A 27,973-nucleotide genomic window follows, 5' to 3' on the forward strand; every position below is an offset into this window, starting at 1 on the left:
TCTGTTCAATGAAGTTTGCTTCTCACACCCGCAGCCCTAGAAATACTTTTACTTTTACTTTCATAACCAAAAGCCTAACACTCGAGACAACAACAAACACTTCGAAAAAGTTTGAAGCCCACTCTTAAATATTATCTGTGAAGTGGAACTCTTAAAGTCCAACTTATACAGCTCTTCTAAGGCTAGCTCTTATATGCGAGCTTATACAACTCTTAGATATATATGAGTTAATGCTCTACCTCTTCTAAAATTCATTCAGCTGCGAAAGTAATGCTTATACTGCTCTGATGGGTGGACTTATACAGCTCTTATAGGCCAGCTTATACAGCTATTATAAATTTAAGATTTAAAGTTTTTTGGTGGCGCCACTCTTCGAACTGCCATTCAGCTATCAAAACAGTCCACCATATAAGAGTCAGTCTGCACAATTAGTAGAGTCACAAACCTCTCTGGCGCCGAAGCAATGGATGCTGCGAGAGAATTATCCGATTACTTTACGAAAGTTTGGGAAAAACGAAGTCGAGTTGTTCTAAAAAATACGAGTGCGCGCTGCAAAAGTCAAAATGGTTTTAGATACCAGGCATATACATAGCTAAATTGTTGAAAAGAAAGAAAACAGTCTTTAAAGTTGAACAAAATTATGAATTTATCCGCCTTGATACGTATTATTTAATGAAATAATTTTTTTCTAATAATATAAGACTTATTTTTCTTATAAAGCACATATTTTGTCTTATATGTCTCCCTTAGCGGTGACTTCAACCCATGAACTATGTTTTTGCTTTAAGTATTTATGTATAAGCTGGAACTCAACATGCTATTCGAACCGCCAATGTTCGAGTTCGCTTCAATCTTTTGTGAGCCGCGCTTGGACCTGTCGGCTAAAAGATACAGATACTTTGCGTTTAGTCTTGGTCGGTCTGCGCGTGGTCTATGTTGACAAACATTAGTGTGGCTCCCAGTAGCATATTTACCCGAACGAAGTGATTGCGCCGAAAAAAATACAAATACTCGAAATAAATAAATACTTGAATAATATTTATTTAAGCCTAGACAGTTGGTTTATACTGTTAGTGAAAAATAAGTGTGACGAATATGTTCTGCAAAATGCCTTGCAAAGTGCGGCCAAGCCTTGAACTGGCTGAGGCTTGTTATTAACCCGAAAGATACAAAACATAAGCCCAAACTGTAAACAAGTTAAAGTGAGTGAGTGAGTGTGTCGCAATCTAACAACAAATTCCAACAATCAAGCAACCTACAAGATGCAGTTTTGGATAACTCTGACATTTGCCGTGCTCTTGGGTGAGTTATCCCACCACTAGTAAAAATTGAAAACATATGAACCGCCGAATGTAGCTCATAGATGACCGCTTGCTGCATAAATGTCTGCGGCAAAAGTTCATGACATTTTCGCCCGGGCCATCGCAAAAGCACAAAAAGCAGATGAGTCCCCGACTCTCGGTGGCAGTCGTATCTTTCCATATGAATTGTGGCTTAGAGGATTCCGGGGGACTGGCTTTTCTGAGGGGGCCTTTATGTCTAGATACTCCTTTGTCTGCTTGCTTTTCGTTTTTCCAGCGATTTTTAGTCGGTTTGCCGTTGACATTTAAACACTTGTTTTTTCGTTTACCCAGTCGACGGCGTCTGCGGCAGTTGCTGCTGCGGTTTTTGCCTCACAACAAATAGATATAGAGAATAATTTTCTAGCCACAGCCAAGTGTTGCTTTAACACACGGGTCACCATCACCGCAGTCACCCCTCTCTCCCGGCCCAACTACCCCCGAACCTTTACATGCAAAAAGTTTTTCGTATAAATTTTTTCACTGTTTCAGTTATTTTCCTCAACAATTTCTGCAGCCTCAACTTTTATTTTTTCCGCCTGCTTCGGCTGCTGTTTATTTGATTTATGCGACATAATTCAGGCGAACTTTGTGGCACACATAATTTAATTTTTGCCATCACTTCGAGTAGGGAAGTTGCAGAATGAAAAAAGGTGAGGGGACCGGCACTTTAACTGACAAACATTGTTGCCGTTCGTTCCCGTGCGCTTTTTAATTATTTTTCCCTCCACTCTTGTGATGACAAAGTTGGCGCTTTTGTCTCGCATAGTTTGAGTTTTATTGTCGCTATTTGTTCGTCTGTTAATTGAAAACTATTTGATTATCAAATTTGTATGGCGTTAAAAGTTCCTTTTTTAAACAAGTCGTGTACAAGTCGAGTGCTAATTGTTTAGTGTTAAGAGTTGATGTTGCATTCAAAGACCGATTCTAACATTTATCATCTATCTGTATCGGTATTAACACGATTCTTTTGTTTGGTTTTCCTAATGCTACATGACGAATTTATTAGTGGGCATTGAACATTTTCGATTAGCGTGCTGTGGAATTGGGTTTGAGAAGATCAAGCGGCGCTTCATCAAGTTTATCATTTTATTACATGAACAACACAATTTCAGTGGTATCTATTTACTGATAATATAAATATACTTTGTGCCATTCCATCTCGTTCAAGTTATTTCTTAAGCAATTACGTTATAGGCTAGATCACATTTGTTGTTATCCTTTAGTTTTAGACAGGGTTTTGCATTGTCGATTCCAGTTATTTCGATTCTGCCGTTGGCAATTACTTTTGTCTTTTCAAAGTGACATAAATAGAAACACTTGACTTTCATGTCGCTGGGATGTTTAGTCAGGAGCTCTTCAGTTATTCCCTCCCTTCTAGCACATACTTCATCTAATGAATTCTGATAATGTAATGATGAGGGTTGCTTAAGTTTTTGTAAATAAGGAAATCTATTTTGTTACTTACGGATTCAGCAGAGTAAATGAATAGTGGGCCGGTGGCCAGCAAAACAACCAAAGCAACCGATATTCATTTTGGAGACTGATTCTGGTCAGTGCCTCATCTTTTATATGTTCTCATGCACGCCATGTCGAATAAGTTAGTAAAATTAATACTTTGTTCGTGCTTACATTTTAATTTTGCGACATATTAATATTTAAAATTTCTTTACGCTAATGAACAAAAATTATGAATCTTTACTCCTTAAAAAAGTAAATCCATATTAAATAGAAATGCCTTTGAAAAATGCATTAGTTTAGCTTTAATTCTTTCTATTACTGCATGACGAATTTATTAGTGGGCATTGAAAATGTTTGATTATTGTGTTGTGCAATAGAGTAGGAGACGAGTAAGCATAGCTAAAGCAAATGCCAGAAATCATTGCAAAATTGTTCATGAATGTGCGATATTGTGGCTTAAAAATTATATTTAATGCTGTGTTCAATGAACTCTGCATAAAAATTCCAACTAACAATTTATGCCACTTAAATTACCATAATTCCTAGAAAAAAAATATAAATCGCATTGTTATCCATTGTTATGTGTACAATAAATGACGTGAAATTCCGAGAACTAAGACACTTAACATTTAAATTGTATTAAGAATAAAGAAAACACAAAACAGAAGCACCACAAAAAAGAGCAGAAGCGAATGAGGTCCCTGGCCGGTTAGCAATATCATTACAAGACTCGGTCAGACTTCCCTGTGGCATTAGCACCTGCCCTTTGCTATATATACAATATATATACAAAACACGAGATACAAATGTGTATAGAGAGTCTCCAAGGCTTGCACGCGTCCAAAATTAATACAAGCCAAGCTGCAAAAGGCAAAAAACCGCCAAGAAACCGCTGGCCAGAAGGCAAAAAAAATGTATATAAAAGGGAAGCGAAGTTGGCAAGCTGCTAAAAGACGAAATACACCTGCCCGGGCACACTCCAAAAATTTTCATTCACTCTACATCTCTGCATGTCTTTGTGTAGCATGGCCCAAACCTATGAAATTAGTTTTATACCCGCACACATTTTTCCTCTTATTTTCGCTTCTCTACTTTTTTTTAGCACAAGTAGAAAATTGAGGATGTGGTTAGGTGCCGGAGCAGAGTGGTATTCACAAATCTCTTTTACCCCGCGGAGAGCTCGTTGCGGAGATATATCCGTCCATATGTACTGTCAGCCTTATAATCCGCAGACGATTTACGTAGGCAAATTGAATTAAGGCTGCAAAAACCTCGGCAAACAGAGTGGACTTAAAACCCGATTTGGCCTAATGCCGCAGCTAAAATGTGTTAGCATACAACAAACTTTTCAGCATAAATCCTTCACTTCGGCCGGTAGTATTATACCACAGTGGTACAGTGCATTGAACCAACGGCTTAGACTTAAAACCAGAGCTAATCGGTTGCCCAACTACGACCACTCGGCCAAGTAAGCCACTTGCTCTGATTAAAAGCAGCAAAAAGCACGCAGAAAGGAGTTAAAAAATGAGTGCAAATTATATGACGAACGGGTTATGGGGTTGCGTACAAGAGTTCTGAGCCATAAAGAGCAAATGATGTTGGTACTAGACTAGCCTACATAAGGCAGCTCTTCAAGTTGCTAACTGACCGCATTTGGCTCTGGCCACAGAACAGTACAGACAGCCCATGAGATGTATAATATGTGCTCCATTTGGCCGAAATCCAATTCTATCTATCCTTAAGCCCGAGTGTTCACCTCATTACAAGGGGCTTCCCTGTTCAAATTTTATTCACTTTTTTTGATGGGGCAGAAAATTGAAATCTGTGCATAAAGGTAAAACTCTGACACATAAATATTTTGGTTTATTCATTTTATATATTTTACAAATTAATTTACTTACAAATTAATTTAGTTAGTTTGAAATTTTTCTTATATTGTAATATATTGTTGTTTATAAGCTATTCCAACATAGCTGCTGTTGACTCATTTATTTTAAGCAGAAAATGCTCATTTTCATGATCAATAAAGTTCCATTTATAGAACTGATAACCCAGCTCACATTCGTTGTCATCTTTAATATCAAGGCACGGCCTTGTTCTATGAAAACCGGCTGTTCCCCAGACATTAGTCAATATATTTTTATTCGAAGGATCAGGTTGGATAATCTTGCCCTTTGCAATTATATAAGTCTTTTCAAATTGGCAAAGATAAACGCACTTGACTTTATAATCGTCTGAATCAGTATTAAATAAAAACTTATCAACCTTTTGTCAAATCATTTTTAATACCTAGTTTATGCTTCATTTTAGTTTTAAATGTTATACTCTCCATCTTATCATCCAACGTAAACTACAAAAAGGTGTATTTTTGCCACCTCATGCCTGCAACTTTTTCCCAAGAAAATTACATTCCTTGCCGGGATGCATATATATGTATATATATAAATTTAAATATAAACTTATGTCCATCAGCCTGCATCTGCATTGGAAAGTGCCGCATAATTACAACCCCCGGTCGTACCTTCTCATTTGTGAACAGCTCTTCCATCTCGGACTTTGTCTCGGGATTTCCATTGCCTTTGCCTTTGCCTTTGCCTTTGCCCCCTTGGCTTGATCACAAAGTTGCGACCCCGAACACGAAATGCTGGTCATTTGTTTTTATGTAAATACGAAATGTGCTGCCACCATCTTGCTGTTGTTAAGTTGGCTTATGCACATTGCCTTAACAAAAAAAGAGAGCCCAAGCTCCTACTCCATAAGCTGGATTCTTCCTGAAGCAGTGTTTATTTTTCGGTTGGTGTAAACATTTCTATTTGGCCTGGCAGTTTTTGGTCAAAAGCGCAAAACATGTTCCTTATTATTTTTTGTGCAAATTCACTTCCGCCCAGAAAACCGAAAATGAGCAACGAAAAGCAGCAGAAATTGCTCGCAACTTCTTTTCTTCTCCTGTGCTGTGCTGGCAGCACATTTTCTTTTGTGCAGTAAAAATAAATAACAGTTTATGAAAATTTGCCAAAAAGTATCAGCGGCCAAGAACGAGAACAAAGTGGAGTGGCTTTTCCTGTTTTGCCATTGTAACCGAAAAAGCTAAAGCAAAAAAAAAAAGCAGCAAAGTTAAAAAGCTGCCCATTTAAAAGGCGTTGACACTCCCCGCCAATTCGTTCTCTCACCCGCTGGAAATTTGTGCTAACGAGTTGTCGTTGTTTGCTTTCCTCAACTGAAGAGTCGGGTCTTCAATAGGCCCATGTGATGAGGCCGGGCCCAAAACCCCCCTTCTCCATCCCCCCCTCTTCCTTGTCTTTGTGCTAAATTGAACCAATTTTTTTGCTCTTCCTCTGGGTTTTTTCCTATGGTTTTTGTTTTCTACAAACATATTCTGTTTTTGTGCTGTTTTTTTTTTTATTTTTTTTATTTTTGCAGTACTTTGCACGTCAAGTGAGTGAAAACTCAGCGCTGGAGAATGCGATTTCCAAGCATGAGTGTGAATGCGAATGCGCTTTCAAAGCTCGGCTGCTGTCTATTCATGCGTGCCATACATTGGGATGGTTTTGGGTGGTTTTCCGGGTGGTGCTGGTGGTGCAGAGCCCCTCCAAGCCTACATGTATATCCACACACTTATGGAACACCAAACGGGCTTTCTAAGGATGAGCAATGATGAGCCAGGCTCATGAAATTGATATTGCTGTACTTTATTTTTATGTCCTATCTCATAATCGTTGCTTATCATGGCTAATTTTGATTTTAAGGCCAATTGTGATTATGTTATGTTATCTTTGATCGCTAACAACGTGCATTATTTTACTTTGGCAGAAGCCAAATAATTTTATTAATTGATTTCTAAGTTCTAAGCGTTCTCTTTAATACACTTAAAAAGCGTATATGCCAATTAGATTAGACGATTTTGCAATTGACAATTGTTTTTAAAATTTCCATTTCGCAGTGTAAGAAGCATTTGAGAGTGTCTTCGTCATTTGGGGCGCAATTCTTCAGTTGGTCCTTTATCACATTATATTACATTTATGGGTGAAATAAAAACCTACCGACTATTTACGATTTGAAAAGAGAAAAGAGGACCCATGGCCAACAAAAAAATAAAGGCAACGAATATGTTAATTTTAGAGATTGATTCTATATTGTGTCTTTCAGGTATTTTTATAGAATTTCTAGAACGTCATACTGCAATTTTTAATTTTGGCTCATTATTAATATGCACGTTACTCATTGTAAGGTTTCTATGACTTCGACTAATATGTTGAAGTCTTACAATATATTTAACACAAGTTGTTTTTTTTACATATTTGTATATTTGTGCAACCTTTTAAGAACGACGTTCTAAGCATTTAAATATCTTATAGGCGAGCTCACAGCTGTTGTCGTCCTCAAAATCCAAGCACTTTAACACATTAGGATCTAAGTTATTTTGGGACGGTCTGACGGTCTTGCCATTGACAATGATTTCCTCAAGTTCCAGTAAGCAATTGTAATAACACTTAAAATTCTCATCGGTGGGATTTTCAATAGTAAGCTCTTTGATCGCTTCCTTCTTTGTACTGCAATTTTTTAGGATGGGATCCTGTTGAAAATCGACACAGGTGCTAACTGAGTAATAAAATGTTTATGGGTTAGGAAAAGGCCTTATGATACTTACATGTTCAGAAAGGAATGGGGCACCAAAATCAGCGGCCAGCAGGAGAGCAAGAGCAACTAATAACTTCATTTTGAGGAATGACTCCAGTCTCTTCATTTCAGTCTGTTTTTAAATGATTTTTGGCATGCCTTTTCGCATAAATTTTTAGAATAATCGGTGTTATATGTCATTTTAGGCATTTAAACCACTTATTTGGTTTGTTAATTTTCCGATAACATTTCTTAACTTTATTGATCTTACATTTGGAATATAAGCACACCCCAAATAGTGATGGATATTGATTCATAATGGAAATGGTACCATAGCATAGTCACTATAGCATACTAAATTTATTAAAGAGACGTTTGAGGCCTGTAAATAGTTATTGCCGAGTTTACATTTGATGGGCTTGTTTATTGTCAGGCACGGCTTTATCTTTCCTCCTACATGTTCAGAAACATTTTCCGTAATTTTTAGGACGGATAAGTTAAAATCGCCGACTACGCCGTTGCTCAAAACTAAATGAACTGTATTTTCTAATTTTTCAGTGATTTATTTTATTTCATTGCCAAGCATCTACTTGAGTGTTACTCAAATATTGCTATAATTGCGTGGAAATACACTGAATAAACGCTAAAATATGTTACGCCCTACGTGGTATAATAAATTCTCTCTGTTTTTCTACTTATTTATTTAAACTTTTTAGAGCCTTAAACAAACGAATCAAGAGAAACGATTATTTTGGGTGTGGTGAAACTTATTTAATAGGCTCTTGAAGGCATGTAAATAACTTGTGGCCGAGCTCACATCTGTTTTCATCCTTTATATCCAGGCACAACTTCGCCCTTTCAGTGCCATCTAATGTTAAATTCATTGTTGAAAGATCAGAAATGACGATCTTACCATTGGCAATGATTTTGGCATTTTCCAGTAGGCAGTGTTGAAAGCATTTTAATGTAACAACGGTGCGATTTTCATTGGAAATCTCTTCAATTGCTTCCCCCCTTGTTGTGCAATTCTGAAGCACTGGGTCCTTTTGATAAAAACTGGTAAGTTTGTGGCTGAGGAAAAAGCCTTTTGCTACTTACAATTTCAAATGAGAATAGTTGACTTATAGAAACCAATAGAAGAAGTAGGGCCACTAACACATTCATTTCAAAGACTGAATCTGTTCAGTGTGTTGGAGACGGTTTTTAAAGACTGCTAGCACAACTTTACGCTTAAATTTCAAGAAATATTTTCCGTCGAATTATAATGTTCTGGTTATATTTACCGTTAAATTAATAAATACACATAACAATAATAATTTTCTGATTATAGTATTATAGAACCAATACAGTACTGGAAATAATTATACATCGTTACTTATTATGCAAATGGCTATATTAGATTCCCTAAAGCATACTCAATTTATTGAATTCACGGTTATGGGAAATTCTTATGTAAGCACTGGAATACCCTATAGCCGAGCTCACATTTGTTGGAATGCCTGATTTTCAGGCAAGGCTTAACCTTTCCTCTTATAGCTTCATAGGATTTCTCCGTAATGTTTAGGACGGCCAAATTATAATCTCCAACAACTCCATTGACGATTACTTCGAGCCTCTCCAGTTCACAGGCATAAAAGCACTTGACCCTAGTACTAGTAGGGTAATTTTTGAAATAATATGGGGTAATTCCGCCCCTTTTTGCGCAATCATTTCTTACGGGGTTCTATTGGAATTACAAACAAATTGTAATAGTGTTAACTATGGATAATTTGTGAGTTCGAAAAATACTGATACTTACGATTACAAAAGAGAACAGGGGACCGACGGTCATCAAGAGAACCAAAGCAGATAATGACTTCATCTTGGAGTTTGATATTGATCAGAGTGTTACTGATCGCTTTTATACTTTTTTTTTGCAAAACTTTTCGCATTAGTTCCGAAGATTAACTGTTTTACAATTTCGTGTTGCAAATTAAATATTTTACACTTCTTTATTTTGGATTAGATATTTAAATTCTCATTCTTTTACTTGTATTTTTGAATTTTGTTTATTTGTCACACCAACCAAGGAAAAATAAATTAGAAATATTTATGAATTGTGTTTAAATTCTTTGAATTCAATTTTATTAAATGCATAAAATATTAAATTAAAATGGTACGGAAAGTGCCCAAATCAGATGATCTTTTGTCGCCGTGTACCGCATAGTCTTTTTATGTGCAGTTTACCATACCGTATATCTCATAGCCAGCACGAGCTCATCGCACTTGGCCTGGCGAATGCGGCAGCTCGGAGCAGCAGAGCAACAGAGCAACATGTTTGGAAGTGGGTGTGCGTAAGGTGTCAGTGGCACCTACCACGACGACGTCTGGTACAAGTTGATACTCCTACATTACCGCCAAGTCCCCGCCCCCTTGCCAACCAGTCTTGGCCAAAAGAGGAGGGAGCTGCAGCTGGGAATTGGTATTGGGATGGGGATGTGGATGTGGATGTGGATGTGGATGTGGATACAGATTCAGATGCAGATGGAGCTGAAGCTGAAGCTGCAGTGTCTGGGCCTGCTGGCTGTTTTCTGTTTTCCGCAGGGGGTGGTGGCGAATGCTGCGGGTGCTGGGTTTCCATTGCATTTTCGGTCATTATTCAACGTCATTGCAGTTTGCTGCTGCGGTGGCAGCTTCAATGATGCATAATTTGTAGCGTTATATAAATGCAAACTGTGTTGATATTTTTTATGCTAATTGCATGCCAGTAAGACTTACATACACACACACACACATATATATAGCTCTCTGTAATTACATGAGCCCGGGTGAAAAAAGAAAGTTGACAGTTAGGTGGCGTCAACGGCAGCGGCAGGTACCCCAACAAACAAGTTGCAACTGCAACATCAACAGCAGCAACAGCAACAGCAACAGCCACAGCAATTGTTGTCGCTCCTTATGACGCGACAGTAACGAGCAAACAAATGTACAAACATACATATGTAGTGTGTGTTTGCAAAATATAACTGTACAGTTAGGTGGTTGTATCTGATATATGCAATTATGCATGACGCGTTCTCTCAGATCGCAAAAAGATACAGTCGCCGCGGGCAAATCTAAAACAAAAAAATATTGGGTTAAAGATATGTAACGTGCGAAGTTGGCAAACTAAAGGTTTTCTTTTTTCAAAACACTTTGGATATAACAGGTCTTTGAGAGCGACTGTTATGCTAATGAAACCTAGATCTAATAAAAAGTTTTTATTTAGAATGTAAAGATACATACAGAGTATCTAGTATAAAGAGTATCTAGTATATAGAGTATTTAGTATAAAGAGTATCTATTGTATGGAGTATCTAGTATATAGAGTATCTAGTATAAAGAGTTCCTAGTGTATAGAGTATCCAGTAGAGTATCAATTGCATCTTAGGCTTGCTCCAGGCCCAGTAACGTGATCCACTTACTTAATTAATGTTATATTATGGATTGGACCCAAAGCAACTCAACCCGGTCATAAATTCTCGCCTTCAAATCTCGCTGTATCCGTATCGTTAAGAACGACAGAAGCGATTTATGAGGACGACTAAATAATTGGCAAATAACGCCGCCTGGTAATTAATAAAGTTTAGCTTAAGTTGATGGCTAGTGCCATAAAAGCACTGCCATAAAACGCTCTCCGAATTTCACGAAAGCATAAAAATTCAACATGAAGCGCTTTCGCCGCTTTATCAAAGCCGATTGGCAATCCTCGATGAGCAATTGAATATGCGATTTCTATGGTCATTAATCTCGTGCACCGATACGCTGCCTGCTAAACAGTTCCCAACTCGATTTCCAATAGCTGAAGCCAATTTGACTATGCAAATAGCTCGAGTTGAACGCTCTGTGTTTTCTGACTTGCTTTTCAAGTGCTGCCAATTAACAAGCCCTAGACATCGTGTGTGTATATGTGTGTGTGTATGTTTGCGAATCGATATTTACTCAATTAATTTATAACTTCCGCCAGCAGAGAGAGAGATAGCAGGAGGCAAAGCGACAGCGATTTTTCATTCATAAAAAAAGGCAAACGAAACTGATGAAGCTCCGATGATGTCGCTGGCTGTCAGCGGGTTTTTCAAGCCAACTTGCCCGCTCTCTTCGGCACAGGAAGCAATCATCGTGCTACAAGTCATATTAACTTACGCTGGGCGCACAAAAAAAAAAAAAATAAAATAAGTGTAGGTATATGTGTTGTACTGTATGGCCATCTGGAAAAAAGACGTACCCAGGAATCACGGCAAAAACAGAAGCAGCAGCTGGGAGCCGAGAGTTGGGAACTTGGGAAGATGGCAAGATGGAAAGATGGGGCTGGATCCGATCTGGCCAGCATATGTTGTCCGGCAACTTTGCGCATGCGAAAGTTGCACTCGAAACTATCAATGAAGGAGGACCCAAACCGGACTTCTTCCCCTTCCTCCTGCAAAAAAAAAACCCCTCCATGGAGGGGCTACCAGTCGAAATGCGAGCAGGTGCACCACTTACCCACACTGGCAAACATTTCATAATGATGGATGGCCAACACAAACACACTGGCGCGCCTAAGCCGGTTTTTGAAATAGCGTCAGTTGTTTGTATCTTTTTTTTCGGTTTGTTTTTTGTTTTTTTTTTGTGTTGCCTCAATTAAACTGCCAGGGACGTGGTCGAAAACCCACAAAAGTGTACGGTAACTTTTGGCCCAAAAAGAGGGGGAAAAAAAACGAAGAGAGATACTCGTGAAAACTGAATTAATAACCAGGCGCGTCAATGTGAGAATTATATCAATTTTCAACTGCAGATGCCAGGAATGTAAAGTTAATATTTAGCACTAACGAACTTTTCATGGAGTCTCCAAATAAAATGATTGATGGTTTGGCTGAGGGAGTTAATAGAATGACAATAACCGGAAAGCCGTATGAGTGATGAGGGTGTGAGAGTTTCAAATTGCTAGGGACGACGAAGTTTTCGGAAACTGATGTTTTTGTATAGATAACATGGATAAACACGAAAGAAGGAGCATTGTAATTGAATTAAAGACATACCCCTTCACCCTTCTGTTACTATGTGCATAAAAAAGGCTTCATTTCAATTTAGAAGTTTTCTTTTTTTAAGTAATCAATTTGTCCCCATTTACAGAGACAGAAACTCGAAGATCTTTCGATTGGTATTACCCATAGCTGGCGGCATTTTTGATTCGATTTGTGGCGGCTCCAAGGCGGTGTTAATTTTGACAAATGAACATTTTGGTTGCTGGGCATGTAGAGCATGGGGCACAATGTGCCAGCTTATCTATAATTTACATGTTCTGACTAAACTGGGACTCCACACAAGGCACCATGTTGCGTTGTCTCTGCTTAATTACGGCCCATCGAGCTTGGCCTTTTGTGCTGCCTTTTGTCTTGGCCTCAAACTAATCAGCTCGCAGCCATTAATCTGGCCACAGTGTCTAGTTTCGATGCAGCGGTATCTCGATTATCTAACTTTCAACTGAGAAGTTGTAGCCGAGCGAACGTTATGGCCGAACAGTTTCCAAAACACCGCCGCCAGATAACTTGAATTTCTGGCTCTTGGGTGACGGTTGTCGCTCGACTGGCTTTGTAGTTCTTTTTCGGATGTTTTTTTTCTCTGTTATTTAGCGTCCACACTCAACCCAATTATGAGCCAAAAGTGCAAAATAAAAATGGTTTTTATGTCCACCCATTAAAATTTGTGTTGGCTCTCAAATGGGATACGTTGACAATTGCAGCGATGTTTGAGCTTGGCGTTGGCCCGCATCTGTTCACACGCTGCCTACATAAATCTCGAAAAGTTAATGAACGCATCCTTGAAAAAAACAAAAAAACAACAAATATATTCATACACAAATGTATGGGTAATACCGACATTTTGCCCGGCAATCAGCCGTCCATTAAGTTTTATAAAAACAAATGGATGAACGCACAAAGCAAAGTTTTGAGCTGCATACATAAATAAAATTAAGCAAAAACTAACAAAAACAAAAAGAAAAGTTAAAGCCTGGCCCAAAGTGTGCGGGTTCCAAAACAAATAGTACAAAATTTACGATCGCTTATATATTGTATTGATTATATTTGCAAAAAGTTAAAGTAGAGGACTCTGTGTTTATCTATAAAAATACGCTCAAACGAAACATTTAAATATGCTCTACAGATACTGCAATTCCGATGGATGAGTTCTGGTTTTGGGATTTAATTTGCATAGTTATGAATGGTTCTATGGGTTTTCGTTCAAAAATAACATTGAATTTTTAGTAAATCAAAACTGCTTTGACTAAACTGAGTTTTTGTTTCTAATAGGGACTTTTTAGATTAAATTTTATTCTTACAGAGTTTAATAACTTATCGTTTGAATAACGTTTTTATAAACTATTATAAGCCATAAATTCTAAGACTATTTTTAAACTAAACTATTTTTTCTGAGAAATAATGTCAAGATCTTTAAAGGGGGACTTGCTAATTTATAATTCGCATTTGCATAAGTATGAACTGTTTTATGGGTTTCCGTTCAAATATCACATTGAAATTTTAATGAGAATTGTTATTTACTAGTTTCATAAGAGATCCAGACTTGGCTTAACTAATTTTGTCTCACAAACAAAGTTCAGAGCCTCAATAAAAACGGCAAAAATATGTTGTTTGACCTTTCGGCGAGACAGGCCCGACAAACCAAGTCAGCCAATGTACCGCTCGGGGCCCAGACATTATAATTATGCAGCTGCCACATACACACAAGAAGTGCAATCGACTCCGTCGTCTTGGCATTTTAACATTGAGCCAAGCATTTGAGCCAAGCGGCGACAAGTGCAGCCGTCGTCGATCGACGTCGTAGTTGCAGTTGTTGGCCAATTCAGTGCGGCATTAAACTAAGCCGTTTCAAACCAAGAAAGCAGTCGGAAAGCCAGGTGCGTGCTTTGGGTTCGCAAAACCCAGACGGATACCTCTTTATCTCTGGCCATACCTATACCCCATACTCCATACTCATACCTATACCTATACCCCATACTCCAGCTAAATTTAAATTCAGTTTAATATGCGCCGCGAACTGAGGCAATGCCCACGTCTTTTGTGGACTCTGTGTAAAGCCATTCATATGGCGGTTACCATTCATAAGCCCGTAGTTTTTTCCTCCATATATTCGAGTATATCTCTTTTACCTGTTCACAGCACGTAGGTTGTGTCGACGGGTCTCATAGTTAGTTTTGCCTCTTGAACTGGTTTGGCTTTGATTTCTTTATGAGTCTATTGCTGGACCGTTTTTTACTACATCTGGCCAGCTAGATTTCTTATTCAAATAGCCGCTCGGAGTTGTGGGTTCGGCTTAAAGACATTTGCTGCTAGCAGCTCCCCAGAGTCTTTAGGTCTTGAAACTTTTCCAGGATACGGTGGTATATAAAAAAAAAAACAAAAATTAATTTTCCATGGCTGGCAAAAGTTTAACCATTTGGCGAGCAAACACCCCACCAAGTTTTACGATTCCGCTAAATAATATTTTCTTGCATATTTTAAGATGCCACCGCCTTGACTTTCCATTTCATGCCATTTCCTCAGACTAATTTATTTTCATAGACTAAAAGGCTAGGTGCTGCAAGGGGGTTTTATGATTTTCAATTTATGACTAATAAAATTCGTAAATTTTTTGTGTTCTTCGTTGTTGTTGGCCCTGCTTTGTGGGTGTTCAACATCTTTTAACCCACGCATGTGGCAGTTGACAAAACTGGTTGGACGAGGCGGATTGACAAGCGGAGTGGCTTACAGTCATAAAATCATCAAATCTATTACTGTTCTCTTTGCGTTTTTATTATAGTCAACATCGAGAAAAATTGAATTTTATCTTTCCCGCCTCACCGAAAATTGTTTAATTTCGGCCAGGGCTTTTATAGTTATTCGTTGACTTTGTTTCCTTCTATTTTTTGATTGCCTAAAAACATGGATACACGGATACATGATTTTATTAAAGATTTAAATTGCACAGGCAGCAATTTAGTTGCTACGTATAAATTTAACATTTTAACTGACATTCCTGACGGATTCCCGCCCTGCTATAAATTCAGAATTTCGTATCCGGAACTGACCCGCCCGCAAAATACTTTCAATTTTTGCATGGCAAAATGTTTACTGTTGCGGTGAGGCAACAATTTTTCGAAAATATTCTATGGCATAGTTGAAAAAATAGTTGACACGACCGACAAGGGGGGCAACATTTTTGTATTAATTAACGAAAGATGCGAAAGATGAAAGTCCCCGAAGCGGGAGGGTCCCCACTTGAGAGTCGGAGGAGGGTCAGGGGTCAGGGATCAGGGGTCACATCTCCATCCCGAGCTCGTGTTCATCTAAAATGCTCATCAAGCAGAAAATAATTAATGTTAATGCCTTCAAATGGATTCGGTGTGGGTCTCTGGCCACTCGAATGCTCTAATTTGTGCAGACCGCAAAGTTCATAGCAAATTAGTTGATTAGTTTAACGTCGATGAGGCCGGCTGGCTGGCTCTCTTGCCATTTGATATTGGCCAGGCCTCATTTGTTCAGCTGCAAATTTTATAATTCAATCAGTGCTCAAACACACACTGAGCAGCCAGACAGAGACTTGGTAATGCGGCAATATGTAGTGGAGCAGCAGGATGTGGATCTGTGCGGGGAAGTCACAACAATAAACAGACATTCCGAGGTCGTTAAGATCCACATCCCCATCCACATCCACATCCCCATCCACAACCGCCATACTCACTCTCGATTCGCGTGATTCAAATGCGTTTTATTGTGAATTTATTAAGCGTGCCCAAGGCGCACATTAAATGGCCGGTCGGTGACACTCCAGTGAGGGAATGAGGGTTGCCCGAGATGATTAAGGCGGTCCTGGGTCAGCAATAAACTTGGCCATAAGCGGCAGCCTCAAAGCCATCAAATGCTGGGTCCCACTAAGATGGGAAAGATAACTCAAGTTACCTTTGAGACTACGGAAAGTAATGAAGATTTCTTCAATATGTTCCTTGATATTTATGCATTTTCATTTTAAAATTCTTTCTTTTGAATTCCTGCCTACCTTAAACATATGAAGCATTTATATTTGGTTTTCGTTTTAAGATAAAATCTTTTTAGCAATTAATCTATATATCTTCAAAAAGTTCCTTGGTGTTATATATGTATTTTAATTTAAGAACCCGTCCTATAAAAACATAAAGCATTATATCAAGGAGAAGTTCTTTTATTTTCTAGGGTTTGTGGCAAAATCCAACAAAAAATTGTTGGTAACTCCTTTCACTCTAAGTAATTAAATAATTTAAATACCTTTGTAAATTTCTCAAACCATCTGGTTAATATCCCAGAGACGTCAGGGTGGCTAAAAACCGCTTAAGTGTCAGCAGAAAATCGGATTGGCTTGACTCGCATTAGAGCCAAGTATTTAAGTCCCTGCCTTGGTATCTCAAACAATAAGCACATGTGGAAAATAATTGTTATGGTCGTGCCCAAAATCCTTTCCCTTGCCATTTAAAACAATTTGAAACACTCTGCCGGCGCTTAACATGGCTGACAACAAATTTGACACACCAAAAGCCGCTTTAATCAATATAATAAAAGACATTTGTTAAGTTAGCAAGCAGAACAGTTAACCCAACAAGCGACAAAAAATGGTTAACAGGCGTAGATAAACAACAAAAATAAAGAAAACAAAAAAATTTAATTAAATTTATAACGCAAAGCCGCAAAACCCGGAGAGGAGATTTATGTGCCCGTTAATTTTGTCAAAGCGAGTAGAGATGCCGGCTAAGTGTCCTGCCGGTTAAAAGGAGTGTGCACACACAACCATGCCACCAACAACATATCAGCAACAACAACAACAACAACAAAGAGGGCCACAAGCAATAGCAAACGAAAAAAAAAAACCTCACCGGATTTCCTGTGATATGCCACAATATTTTCCATTAACGCGCTGGAGTTACCAGAAAGTGGCAGCGTGAGCGAATAAACTGGAAACTGGTCTCGATAAGGAGAAAAAACACACACACACACACAGAAAAAAAGGAGCGAAAGAAGAAAAAACAAAAGGCCGAATGTGCGTTTGGTCCAGGCCACTCCACTTCACTTCACTTCACTCTATATTCTGGATTGTGGATTCTAGAAGCTGGATGCTGGACCCCTCGATTCCGGATTGTGTAGCTGTAGCTGTAGCTGTAGCAATAGCCTCACCCTCTGCGACAGTTGCTGGCTTTGTATGAGTTAATGACTTGTAGATAGTTTAACTTACAAAGCAGCAGCAGGCCAGATATACTAGGCCCAAGTCTCGGGCCAAAGCGAATGGCAGCGGGCTAAAACGGGCTAAAGCGGGCCGGGACCTTCGAGTGCGTTGCGTTGACCATTAGTGCGACATCCGGCGTTGCGCTTCGCTTGGCATTGCCACACGTAACAACTCACGAAAGAGATGAGCAAATGCGTTTGAAATGGCAAATTTATCTAAGACATTCAAGTATTACCAAATTTTAATTTAAAAAAATTTAAATTGATTGCAGAAAACGAATTCAAAATATATTTAATAGTACTAATTGAAAGCAAATGTCGAGTCCCGCTTAAATTCCTCCGAATTTTGATTTAGAGATATACAAAACCCCATTTATTTTCAGATTAAAAAATAATAAATTCAGATAATAAAAAACGTAATTTATAGATTTTACTCCGATGTATTTCGGCTGAGCTTCGGCATCCGTAATCAGCGCAACTACAAGCATAAAACACATAAAATAACAATAATTTAATAATGTTACATATTTTTGTATATTTAAACCAACAATTATTAAGGAAACATTATAAAACACTCCTTTTAATTTTGATGTGAGCAAATCCAAAGCCCCTTCAAATCTCCTAAACAAATTTTTAGAATTTTCCAAATTAAGAGTGTGTTTTCCAAATCAATTTAAAAATTATGTTTTTATAAAATCCTTAATATATGTTATGAATGCAACGTTTCGTTTTTTTTAATATATAGTGCAAAAAACATAAGCTCTTACTTTTCAATTTTAAAATGCAAAGTGCCAGAATCATATAAAACTAAAAAAAAAATACTGTAGTGCTTTGTAAAGAGCTCAAACTTTGAAGTTTTTAAAAATGTAAATCCGTAAGACCCTGTGAAGGTGAAAAGAGAGCACAACTGATGAAAGCCAGAGGCACCGCAAACTTCCTGCCCGAGTCACTTAGTAACTCAGGCATCTCTGGGTCCTGCCAGGACCTACAGAGCTCGAAAACTATTAGCAGGCTTTTGAGGCCAATGCAGGCCAGCACACTCACTTAACTTGCGGCCAGGAATCGACTTTGGCATAGGCTCAGCCGCAGCCACAGACACATGCAAAGCTAGCAGTCCTGGGTGCCCCCGGATCGACATCATCATCATCATCGTCATCGACATCGACATCGACATCGACTACGGACGTACGTTTTGCGGTTAAGCAGTTAGTTTAGTTTGCGTACAATTTGTGGGACCAGTTGACAATTACAGCTGCCTCTGGGTCCCCTTTAACTTCCACTTCCACTCTCAATGATGTCCGATGTCCGATGTCCGATGGCCAGTGGCCAGTGGCCAGAACGCCTGAAAACCCATGAATGAAATGCTAAACCGGTTGGGCCTTTGGCCCGCTGCTCATCTTTCATTTACTTTGCACTTACTTCACTCACTAGAGTGTGTGTTTTGTACTCTGTTACTCTGCTCCTTACTTCGCCAGTTTCTTTGCTGCCTACTGTCACACTTCAAGGATTTCTTTGTTGGCCAGGATGGGATATGGCTTGCATATGTGTGACAATTACCCTCTGTATATTGTCTTTTCTTGGTGCCAGCGGGGTGGCTTATGGCCTGCTGGCCATAAACCCACAGAGCCGTAGTCATATAGTATACCTACCATAGACGGGTGTCTTCCTCCCGTAATGACACTAAATGAGTTGTATGCATGTTGCAGTGGGCCGGGTCTCAGTTTTCTCTGTTTTTGTCGTCATTGTCAGTGCAAAAACCTGTCAAGTTCTGCTGTTTTGTTGTTTTGTTGGTTTTTTGTTGCCTTTTTTCGTCGTCGTCGTCGTCGTCGCTGGTTAATTGCCGCAGGAAATGTTCTGGCAGTGCCGAGTTGGTCAACTGTCGCTTGGCTTAATTGCTTGAACTTTGGCCGGGCTAAATGGCAGCATGCAAATCGATGCGCCCTCAAAACGAATGACTAACTTTGGCCACATTTACACATTTCCGCCCCCTTCCCTGGTGACCAATTCATATCCGCTTTTCTTTCAAGACCATCCACTGTCTTGGCAGACAAATAATCAATTAATCCGCTGATGAAGTCCACGACAGAAATGTTTTTTTTGTGGCCACGATTCACGCAGTGCACAGTGGCACCGAAACCAGTTTAATTGAGCAATACATTGGCTGGGAATTAATTCTAATTTAAACTTGATTCGATCGGGGGATTTGAGAATGTTATTAGAGATTTGCGCTTGATAAATGGCTAATTCATTAGTCCAAGCTGGGCGAGAATTATTTATCGCAGATAAGGCGACAGTTGTCTTTAGCCGGGCATAATTTATAGAAGCTCGATCGAGAGATGATTAATAGCGCATTATTTGCCAGCAGGTTATTATCTCCGATTTAAATGTCCGACCGTAGTCCAAAAACGGAACTTTCTCCGGCACCCACACATCATTTACATTCCGATTTCCCACCACTTCGGCGACAGTGTGCGTGAGTTGTCAATGCTTTTATATACCTATGTGGATTGCTCTAATGCTGATTAGGTCGACATCGCACACATGGCATATAAAAAGGCCCCGAGTGAGTAGGCCGTTCAATTTGGTATCGAACGTGGCCCAGTCGTTTCTTTAAGACATTTTAATGCTAATGAGCCGCAAGCTGCAGACCTACTTTGGCCCATAGGTGTGGGCCGATACAGCGGCAAACAGACTGTTCGCAGAACAGAAAAGACCGATGGACAGATACATCCATGTCTCAATGACAGCCTGAGAGTTGAGCTGAGTTGAGTTGAGTTGAGTTGAGCTGCCCCCCCTCCCAATTCAGGCTGACACATGTGAGCGGAAAGGAAACGAAACGATTCGAATCGAATCGAATCGGAAAAAAGAAGTTGTACCAAATTAGTGCGATGTGACTGAGCGACGTCGTCGGGGCTTACGCTTAAGTAATGTGTATTTTATGTGTGGGCTGTAAAAACTGGGTAACCGTGGCCATCTGACTGCGACTCCGACTTCGATTCCGATGCCGATTCCGAGTTCGATTCCAACTCTGGGCACTGACAGGTCGACATCCATGTCGATTCGTTGCCAATTGAACTGTTCCCATTGCCGGTGCACTTGGCAAACTACGTGCGCAAATGTCGAACGTGTCGATTAACCATGCGAATTTCCTTTCCATCTCGTTTTATTTTGCACGGCGAAAAAAATCTTAGCGTTAACCAATTGAAATTCCATAGTTTTGGTAAAAAAAATTATAATGCTTTTTTATTTTACCTAAGAAGGAGGATATATGAATAATCAATTCTTTTAAAAAATGGACTTCTTTTTTTTTCTTTTAACAGACTAAAGAAACAAACAGATAGCCTTACTTGATCTAAGAAATATTCAATATTTTTAAAATAAAAAATTAAAGAAACTCAATAAATCTCTAACCGAAACCCGTCTTTTTTTCTCTCTGTGCAGCTGGTACCATATGCCATGGAATGGCCGCAGTTACGGCACCAACTCCGGCCGTTCAGGTGGCCTCTCCGCCAGTGCAAAAGTTTCGCCTGACGCCGCACGATCTGCAAATACTCGAGGGCACCGACACACTCCTGCGCTGCGAGGTGTCCGCCCGGGCAGGAAAAGTTCAGTGGACCAAGGACGGATTCGCGTTGGGCTTCTCGGCGGTAATTCCGGGATTCCCCCGCTATTCGGTGCTGGTGGATGCCAAGCAGAATGCCTACAACCTGCAGATCAAGAACGCCACGCTGGAGGACGATGCCGAATACCAGTGCCAGGTGGGTCCGGCCCCTGGAAACCCCGCCATTCGGGCTAATGCCAAGCTGAGCATCGTGGCGGCTCCCAGTAGCATCGTCATCGAGGGCTATGCCCGGAATGCCAAGGTCGAGGTGGAGGAGCGCCAGAACCTCACGCTGCACTGCATCGCCGAGAATGCCAATCCGGCGGCGGAGATTGTCTGGTTCCAGGGCGAAGTGCCAGTCACCACGGGTGAGTTTCTGTCTTTCTTAAAATACAGAAAATATATGTTGAATTAAACTTAAATCTTTGTTCCTCCTAAAATATTCTTAAATTAAAAGATATACATTTTTTCTCAAAAGTCTGTTCCTTTCTAGTAGCATATACATAAATATTTTTGAATTATATATTGTGTATATTATCACGAAAATGTGCTAAAATATAAAACATTTCTAAGGCTGATGTTTTTTTCATTTCAAAAACCCAGTAATGACTAATGAATTAATATCGAATTGCTGACCAATTTCGGTGACTTTTTCTCCCCGTGTAGTCCCCATTGTGTCGGTGAATCAGACTGCCCCAAAGCGTTTTACGACCAGCTCCACGCTGCACCTGCAGCCCCGCGCCGATGACGACTACAAGGAGTTCTCCTGCGAGGCAAGGCACAAGGCCCTGCCCCCCGACGTGCCGATGCGCGCCCAGGTGCAGCTCTCCGTGCTCTGTAAGTGCATTCTGCGCCCTTTGAGCCCTCCCAGGTCTCTAATCCCAATCTATACACATACCCATACCCAATCCAGATCCACCCGGTGCCCCGTTCTTTGAGGGCTATGGCCAGGGCGAAAGCCTGCATCGCGGTCAGGAAGTGCAAATTGCCTGCCGCAGCCGCGGCGGCAATCCCCCGGCCCAATTGACTTGGTACCGGAACGGGGTGGCCATCAGTTCGCCGCAACGCACCTCGGGCCGTCTGTCGGAGAACGTGTACAAGTTCACCGCCGCCGCCGAGGACAATGGGGCTAATTTGGTGTGCGAGGCCAAGAATCTGCTGGCAACAACTCCCCTGCGCGCCGAACTCAATCTGACTGTTCTGTGTAAGTTTCCCTGGCAGCAAAAAGCCATCAAGCATATTTACTTAACTTTAGCCATCTAAAAAAAAGTCACATTTAAAAAAAAAATCTTGACTTTCATCATAACACTAAAAACTATCGTTACATAAAAATGAAACTATTGAGAATGAAAAATTTGTCATAAGATGATAATAATATTACCACAAATAGAAAAGCTTATGTAGTTAAAAATAATAAAGCCTTGGACTGCAGTTTTAGACTCTCCGGTATAAAAATGAAACATAAACGTATATGAAGTATTTTGAAGTATTGAATTATTACTGTCTGTAGATTAATTTCCAGACACACCTATATGAAACTAAAGTTTCAGTTTATTTTAATTATCTACACACTCATTATTTAATTAAGTATTGTAAAAATAACTTTATATCTCTGAACAGATGCCCCCAAGGATGTTTATCTGAGTGGAGCCAACCAGGCCAAGGTCGGCGATTCCGTGCAACTGAGCTGCGTGACTGCCCCTTCGAATCCCCAGGCCCGCATCAGTTGGACAATCAATGGACGTCCGATGGAAAACAGTACCTTCAAGACCACGAGCAGCTCCGACGGTGGCTGGGTGAGCAGTTCGAACATAACTCTGAGTATAGACTCGCAGAGCAGGACCTTCATTGCCGTTTGCCATGCCCTCAACACGGAACTCACACAGAATGTGGTGGGATCGCACACCGTGAATGTTTTGTGTAAGTTTACCTACCCTTTGATCTTATCAATTGGCATTTAGGGGTTTTAATTAAATTAAAATGTCTTTAAACATACAGATCCCCCTTCGCCACCCCTATTGACGGGCTATAATGATGGTGATATCTTGATCTCTGGCTCAATATTGAAGTTGCAATGCAGCTCGGCTGGTGGCAATCCACCGCCCACATTGCAATGGTACAAAAACGATAAGATACTAAATGCTCCCACCAAATTGGTGGATAGTAAAATCACCTCAGAGATGTCTCTATTGGTGAATGCCTCCGATAACAATGCCATCTACAAGTGTAAGGTTCAGAATGCAGCCATTGATATACCACTGTTTGCCACCAAAACTTTGGGAGTTCATTGTGAGTAGAGGTTGTTTTCCCCTGGAAAAAAAACAATTTTAAAGTGCTTCTCCCCTATTCAGTTCCTCCCGAAACTGTAAAGATCAGTGTAGTGCCCAAGAATCTAGTGCCAGGGATTCGAGCCAAGCTGGTCTGCGACTCCAGCTCTAGTAATCCGCCGGCCAAGATCAGTTGGTGGAAGGATGGCATTCCCGTCGAGGGTCTCAACTTGGCCAATCGACCTGGTCTCTGGGGCGGTTCGGTGTCCACCCTCGAGATGTATGTGAACATAACCCAGGATCTGGATGGCATTATCTACACTTGCCAGAGTCACAACGAGGTACTGCAGCGCAGTGTTCACGAGACCATCAGTTTGGATATACTATGTAAGTTGGTTTATTTATTTTTTTCCAATTGAAGTCCGAAAACTTAGCCCCTAAATCCCACAGATCCCCCCAAATTCGAGACCACTCAGAGCACCACTTTCGTGGGCGTTGAGGGGGCCCCGTTCCATGTGGAGCTGATGGCCAGCGGAAACCCCATGGTAATTAGCTACACCTGGACCAAGGACGGCCTGCCCATTAGCAGCAATAGTCTGAGCGGACAGCGTTTGATCTCCGACGGACCTCGTCTCAATATCAGTCGTCTCAGTCGCAACGATGCGGGTGTCTACATTTGCGAGGCACTCAATAGCCAGGGTACCGCTCTGCTGGAGATCGAAATTGCCGTGGAATGTGAGTAGCATTGTGGCCCCAACGAATGACCTCTAAGGCAGAGCTGACTGTTACTGTTTTGTTACTTCTGATCTCTAGACGCCCCTACAATCACGGCCGTGAGTAAGGTTCGCAGTTTTGTGGCCGGCGAACCGGCGGTCTTGGCTTGCCACATTCAGGCCCGCCCGCTAGAGGCCGCTCATGTACGCTGGTCGCGCGACGGCTACGATCTTGCCACCCGCACTATTTCAAGTTTTGAGAACGGCACCGCCCTGCTGCAGATTGCCAAGGTGGAGCGCAGCGATATCGGCAACTTCACCTGCATTGTGGACAACCAAAGAGGAGCTCCGGCGGCCCAAAATGTTCTACTAGTCGTGCAAAGTAAGTTTTGTCAACAAACTTTATTTTAAACTAAAGAGTAAGCTAAACCAAAAAAACTAAAAATTCATGATTTTGGGTCCCCTATTTTTTTTCCTAGTTTTTAGTTTTCTATTTTTCAACCTTTAAGTTCTAAAAAATAAATTTTGCCTAGTTATAACTATTATTTTCCTATTTCGATCTTTATTTTGCAATTTTGTTAAGGATTCTTTTATATATATTAAGAAATATTTTACCTTAGAAATATTATTATTTTAATTAAAGTATATAACTTGTTCTTTTCCAGTTTTGCATTATTTAATTGTTCTCCCTGTTTTCGATTCTCCATTTGTCATATTTATAAATAATTCCTCATATTTTGTTTTGAGTTATTTTGTTACGGGAACCTTTTTGTTTAGAAAACAATTTACACAATAAACCTACATGTATATTTTTTTATATTTTCTCCCCTTAGCTTCCCCGGAAATAGACCATTCCCCTGCTTTTACTCGATATGCCGCCCGCTTGGGAGTTCGAGCTCAGCTGATCTGCAGATCCTTGGCCTCTCCGCAGCCCAGTTTCATGTGGCGTCGTCATGGCAAGGACATAAAGAATCAGCGCCGCAAGAAATTCAAGAGTGTGGAGCGCCAGGTGGATTCGCTGAACTATGAGTCTGCTCTGCTGATCGAAAACACCTCGGAGGATGACTACGGGCAGTATGAGTGTGTGGTGCGAAATGATCTGGGGCAAGCCAGCACAACGCTGGAGTTCAGTAAGCCCTCTCGACCGGATGCTCCGCTGCAGCTGAGGGTGGGAAATGTGAGTGATACGGGAGTGGAACTGAACTGGACACCCGGATTCGATGGCGGCATGCAGACCTATTTCCGACTGAGACTCAAGCAGCAGGGCGAGGATAAGTACAAGTATGTGGACGCCAAGCCGGGACACCAGAACATATCCCTGGATGGCCTGAAACCCGGAGCCACCTACTATTTTTCCGTGATGGCGGCCAACGAGGCGGGTGGCAGTAAGTTCATGCCGGACATCAAGTTGACCCTGAGCAAGGGTTCCCAGCCACACTCGGCGGAATACACTGAAAAAGACGAGCTGCCCAATGTGATGATTATAGGCATCACCACAGCTGCCATGATTTTGTTGGTTTTGAATGCTGCTCTGGTGGCTTGGTTTGTGATTCGCCGGCAGAACAAATCGCAAAGCGAGGCGGAGCCCAGCAACGATGATGTCTACTCCAAGGACGACAGCCAGTCTGTCTATAAGGTGAGAGAGCATCCCACCATTAACCCACACCATTCATATCTAACCAAGTGTATTTCATAATTCTAACCAGCTGCCCATCACTGCATTGCAGGCGGATGTGCAGAAGAAGGCAGCCGCCTCCACATATCTGGTGGAGAACGTGGACATCATCCAGTCGACGGCGTATCCGCCGAAATATCAGGAGAGCTCCATGTGCACCCCGCCGTACCCGCTCTGCAATCCGGACTTCACCCGGACCCTGCCCAATCCCAAGCGGCACAGCCAGCGCAACAGTGCCACGGGCCTGATCGAGGGCATGCAGATGCGCTCTAAGGACGATCACATGCTGATCTCCAACGGCCTCTACATACCATCCCCATCGCCCGCCTCCTCGCTGGTGATAAAGGGTAGCTACATATCCTCACCATCGCCAGCGCCGCCAGCAGATGGATCCTACTTCAATATGAGTGACAAGTACATGTCCTATCCGCCGGTGGTAAGTTCAAAAAATTATTTAACAAATCTGTAAATATAATTGGGAAATATTTGATGATTATTTCTTTAAGCAAGGAACAACAATTATAATTTTTTAACAATTTTGCAATATAAAGATTTGTTTTAAAAATACCTTTATCAATATCAAAATATATTTTTTTTTTCTTTTTCCGCGGAAGCTTGAAGTTTTTTTTATTGTGATACAAACAATTTCGTATAACTCGCTGCCTTAATAAAGTGTAATTATTTATTCGAACAATTTCGATTTTATCAAACTGTTCTTATGTAAAATGAAACTTTTTGCAATTATGACCGACTATTACAAAACCAATACTTTTTTTATATAATTATTTAATATATAGATATGTTTCAATGATACATTCAATCAATAACAAATTATACCTATAATTAAAGTCACAACATTTCTTGAAGTCCCCGTCCTAATTATGGGATAATTATTTGAAAAGAAATATGTCGAAATGAATGCCGTTTCCCATAACGATCCAGATCAATCTCAAGATTTTTCCCACCCCAAAATCATTAACGGCTTGTTAGAAACAACCTGTATTTATCGCATTTCTAACAACCCCGCCACCTGCCCTGTTTTTCTCATCCGCAGACTTACTAAGCCGTGCTGAGCGTCAATGACAGCCACAGACAACAGACTACAGGCTACAGACAACCCAACCCAGCCGAACCGAGCCCAGCTAGACTGATTGACATACATCATTCATAATCACCGGAGTCGGAGAACACGAAAAAGCGAAAAAAAAGACAAACAAACACACAGAACTGGACTTCAATCGTGTGCTTTTCGGCTACGATTGGCTGTGCTGTTGGCTGTAGCAGTTGGATTTATTGAACTCTTATTTTTATTTTATGTTTGTAATTATTACTATACGACGTTGATTATTACGGAGCGCAAATGGAGAAACCATGTTGAGTGTGTTTTGAGAAAAGACATTTGCATGCGGCGCTCGAAGGCTGTGATAAGTACCTGTGCCCAAAGCTCTGGAGACGTTTGGCACCACCGCAACTTGCAACTCGGAGATGGCAACACGCAGGCCAATAACGTTTGCCACAAGACCGAACGAACATCCGCATGTCCACATTAACATCCACATCGAGATTTGTGATATGGGATATTGGTCTGGCCACGGGGCAGGTGCGCAACCCGTTCTACGAAGATGCCTCTGCCTCTCCACCACCCACATTTAGTCCACCACCCACAACCTACAACCCACAACATTGGCAGAAGCAGCAGCATAAGTAGACACCACAAAACAAAAAAAAAAAAAACAAAAAACAAAAAGGGGAAAGAACAACAGAACACTCTCAAAATATTAATTCGTAGTAAGGTCTTTTGATATTAAGTAGTAGGAATTACGCATTTTAGCATTTAGCATAAATATATTATGGAGTCTGGCGAGTCGTGACTCATTCTCATTAGCAGTTGTTCAAGTTTAAGCTATAGGACATACCAATATTTATCAATATACGTACTATAAACATAAACATAAATGAATATAATACACACACACAAACAAGGCCCGAAGCGTAAGCGTTCGACTTTCAACGAACCCCGATTCGAAATCACCAAAAACCGAAAACGAAATAACG

General features: G+C 40.5%; 3 protein-coding genes and 1 long non-coding RNA gene across 5 annotated transcripts; 1 reads left to right on the forward strand and 3 right to left on the reverse strand.

Annotated features, from left to right (window-relative positions):
- Window positions 1-913: 913 nt before the first annotated feature.
- On the forward strand, window positions 914-27,672 carry LOC108144480 (nephrin). 2 transcript variants are annotated; one of them, XM_017269406.2, is made up of 12 exons: window positions 914-1,302; window positions 21,104-21,631; window positions 21,930-22,100; window positions 22,177-22,467; window positions 22,884-23,183; window positions 23,262-23,552; window positions 23,615-23,917; window positions 23,981-24,265; window positions 24,344-24,625; window positions 25,077-25,879; window positions 25,950-26,354; window positions 26,973-27,672. In XM_017269406.2, the coding sequence occupies exons 1-12, from the start codon at window positions 1,263-1,265 to the stop codon at window positions 26,979-26,981; spliced, it is 3,708 nt and encodes a 1,235-aa protein (XP_017124895.1). In that variant the 5' UTR covers window positions 914-1,262; the 3' UTR covers window positions 26,982-27,672. The 2 variants fall into 2 exon arrangements, with proteins under 2 accessions (XP_017124895.1, XP_017124896.1); XM_017269407.2 differs by having other exon boundaries at window positions 25,971-26,354.
- Window positions 2,416-3,035, reverse strand: LOC108144483. Its single transcript, XR_001774370.2, has 2 exons — window positions 2,809-3,035; window positions 2,416-2,743 (listed from the first exon to the last, which is right to left on the reverse strand). It is a non-coding gene; the product is annotated as an uncharacterized LOC108144483 (long non-coding RNA).
- Window positions 6,911-7,582, reverse strand: LOC108144482. The gene is made up of 2 exons (XM_017269409.1): window positions 7,450-7,582; window positions 6,911-7,374 (listed from the first exon to the last, which is right to left on the reverse strand). Exons 1-2 carry the CDS (start codon window positions 7,543-7,545, stop codon window positions 7,120-7,122), a joined length of 351 nt encoding a protein of 116 aa, XP_017124898.1. The 5' UTR covers window positions 7,546-7,582; the 3' UTR covers window positions 6,911-7,119.
- On the reverse strand, window positions 8,732-9,314 carry LOC108144481. Its single transcript, XM_017269408.2, has 2 exons — window positions 9,217-9,314; window positions 8,732-9,141 (listed from the first exon to the last, which is right to left on the reverse strand). Exons 1-2 carry the CDS (start codon window positions 9,277-9,279, stop codon window positions 8,854-8,856), a joined length of 351 nt encoding a protein of 116 aa, XP_017124897.1. The 5' UTR covers window positions 9,280-9,314; the 3' UTR covers window positions 8,732-8,853.
- Window positions 27,673-27,973: the final 301 nt, after the last annotated feature.

This window comes from Drosophila elegans, unplaced genomic scaffold (genome assembly GCF_018152505.1).
Source record: "Drosophila elegans isolate 14027-0461.03 unplaced genomic scaffold, ASM1815250v1 contig_183, whole genome shotgun sequence".
NCBI lineage: Eukaryota > Metazoa > Arthropoda > Insecta > Diptera > Drosophilidae > Drosophila > Drosophila elegans.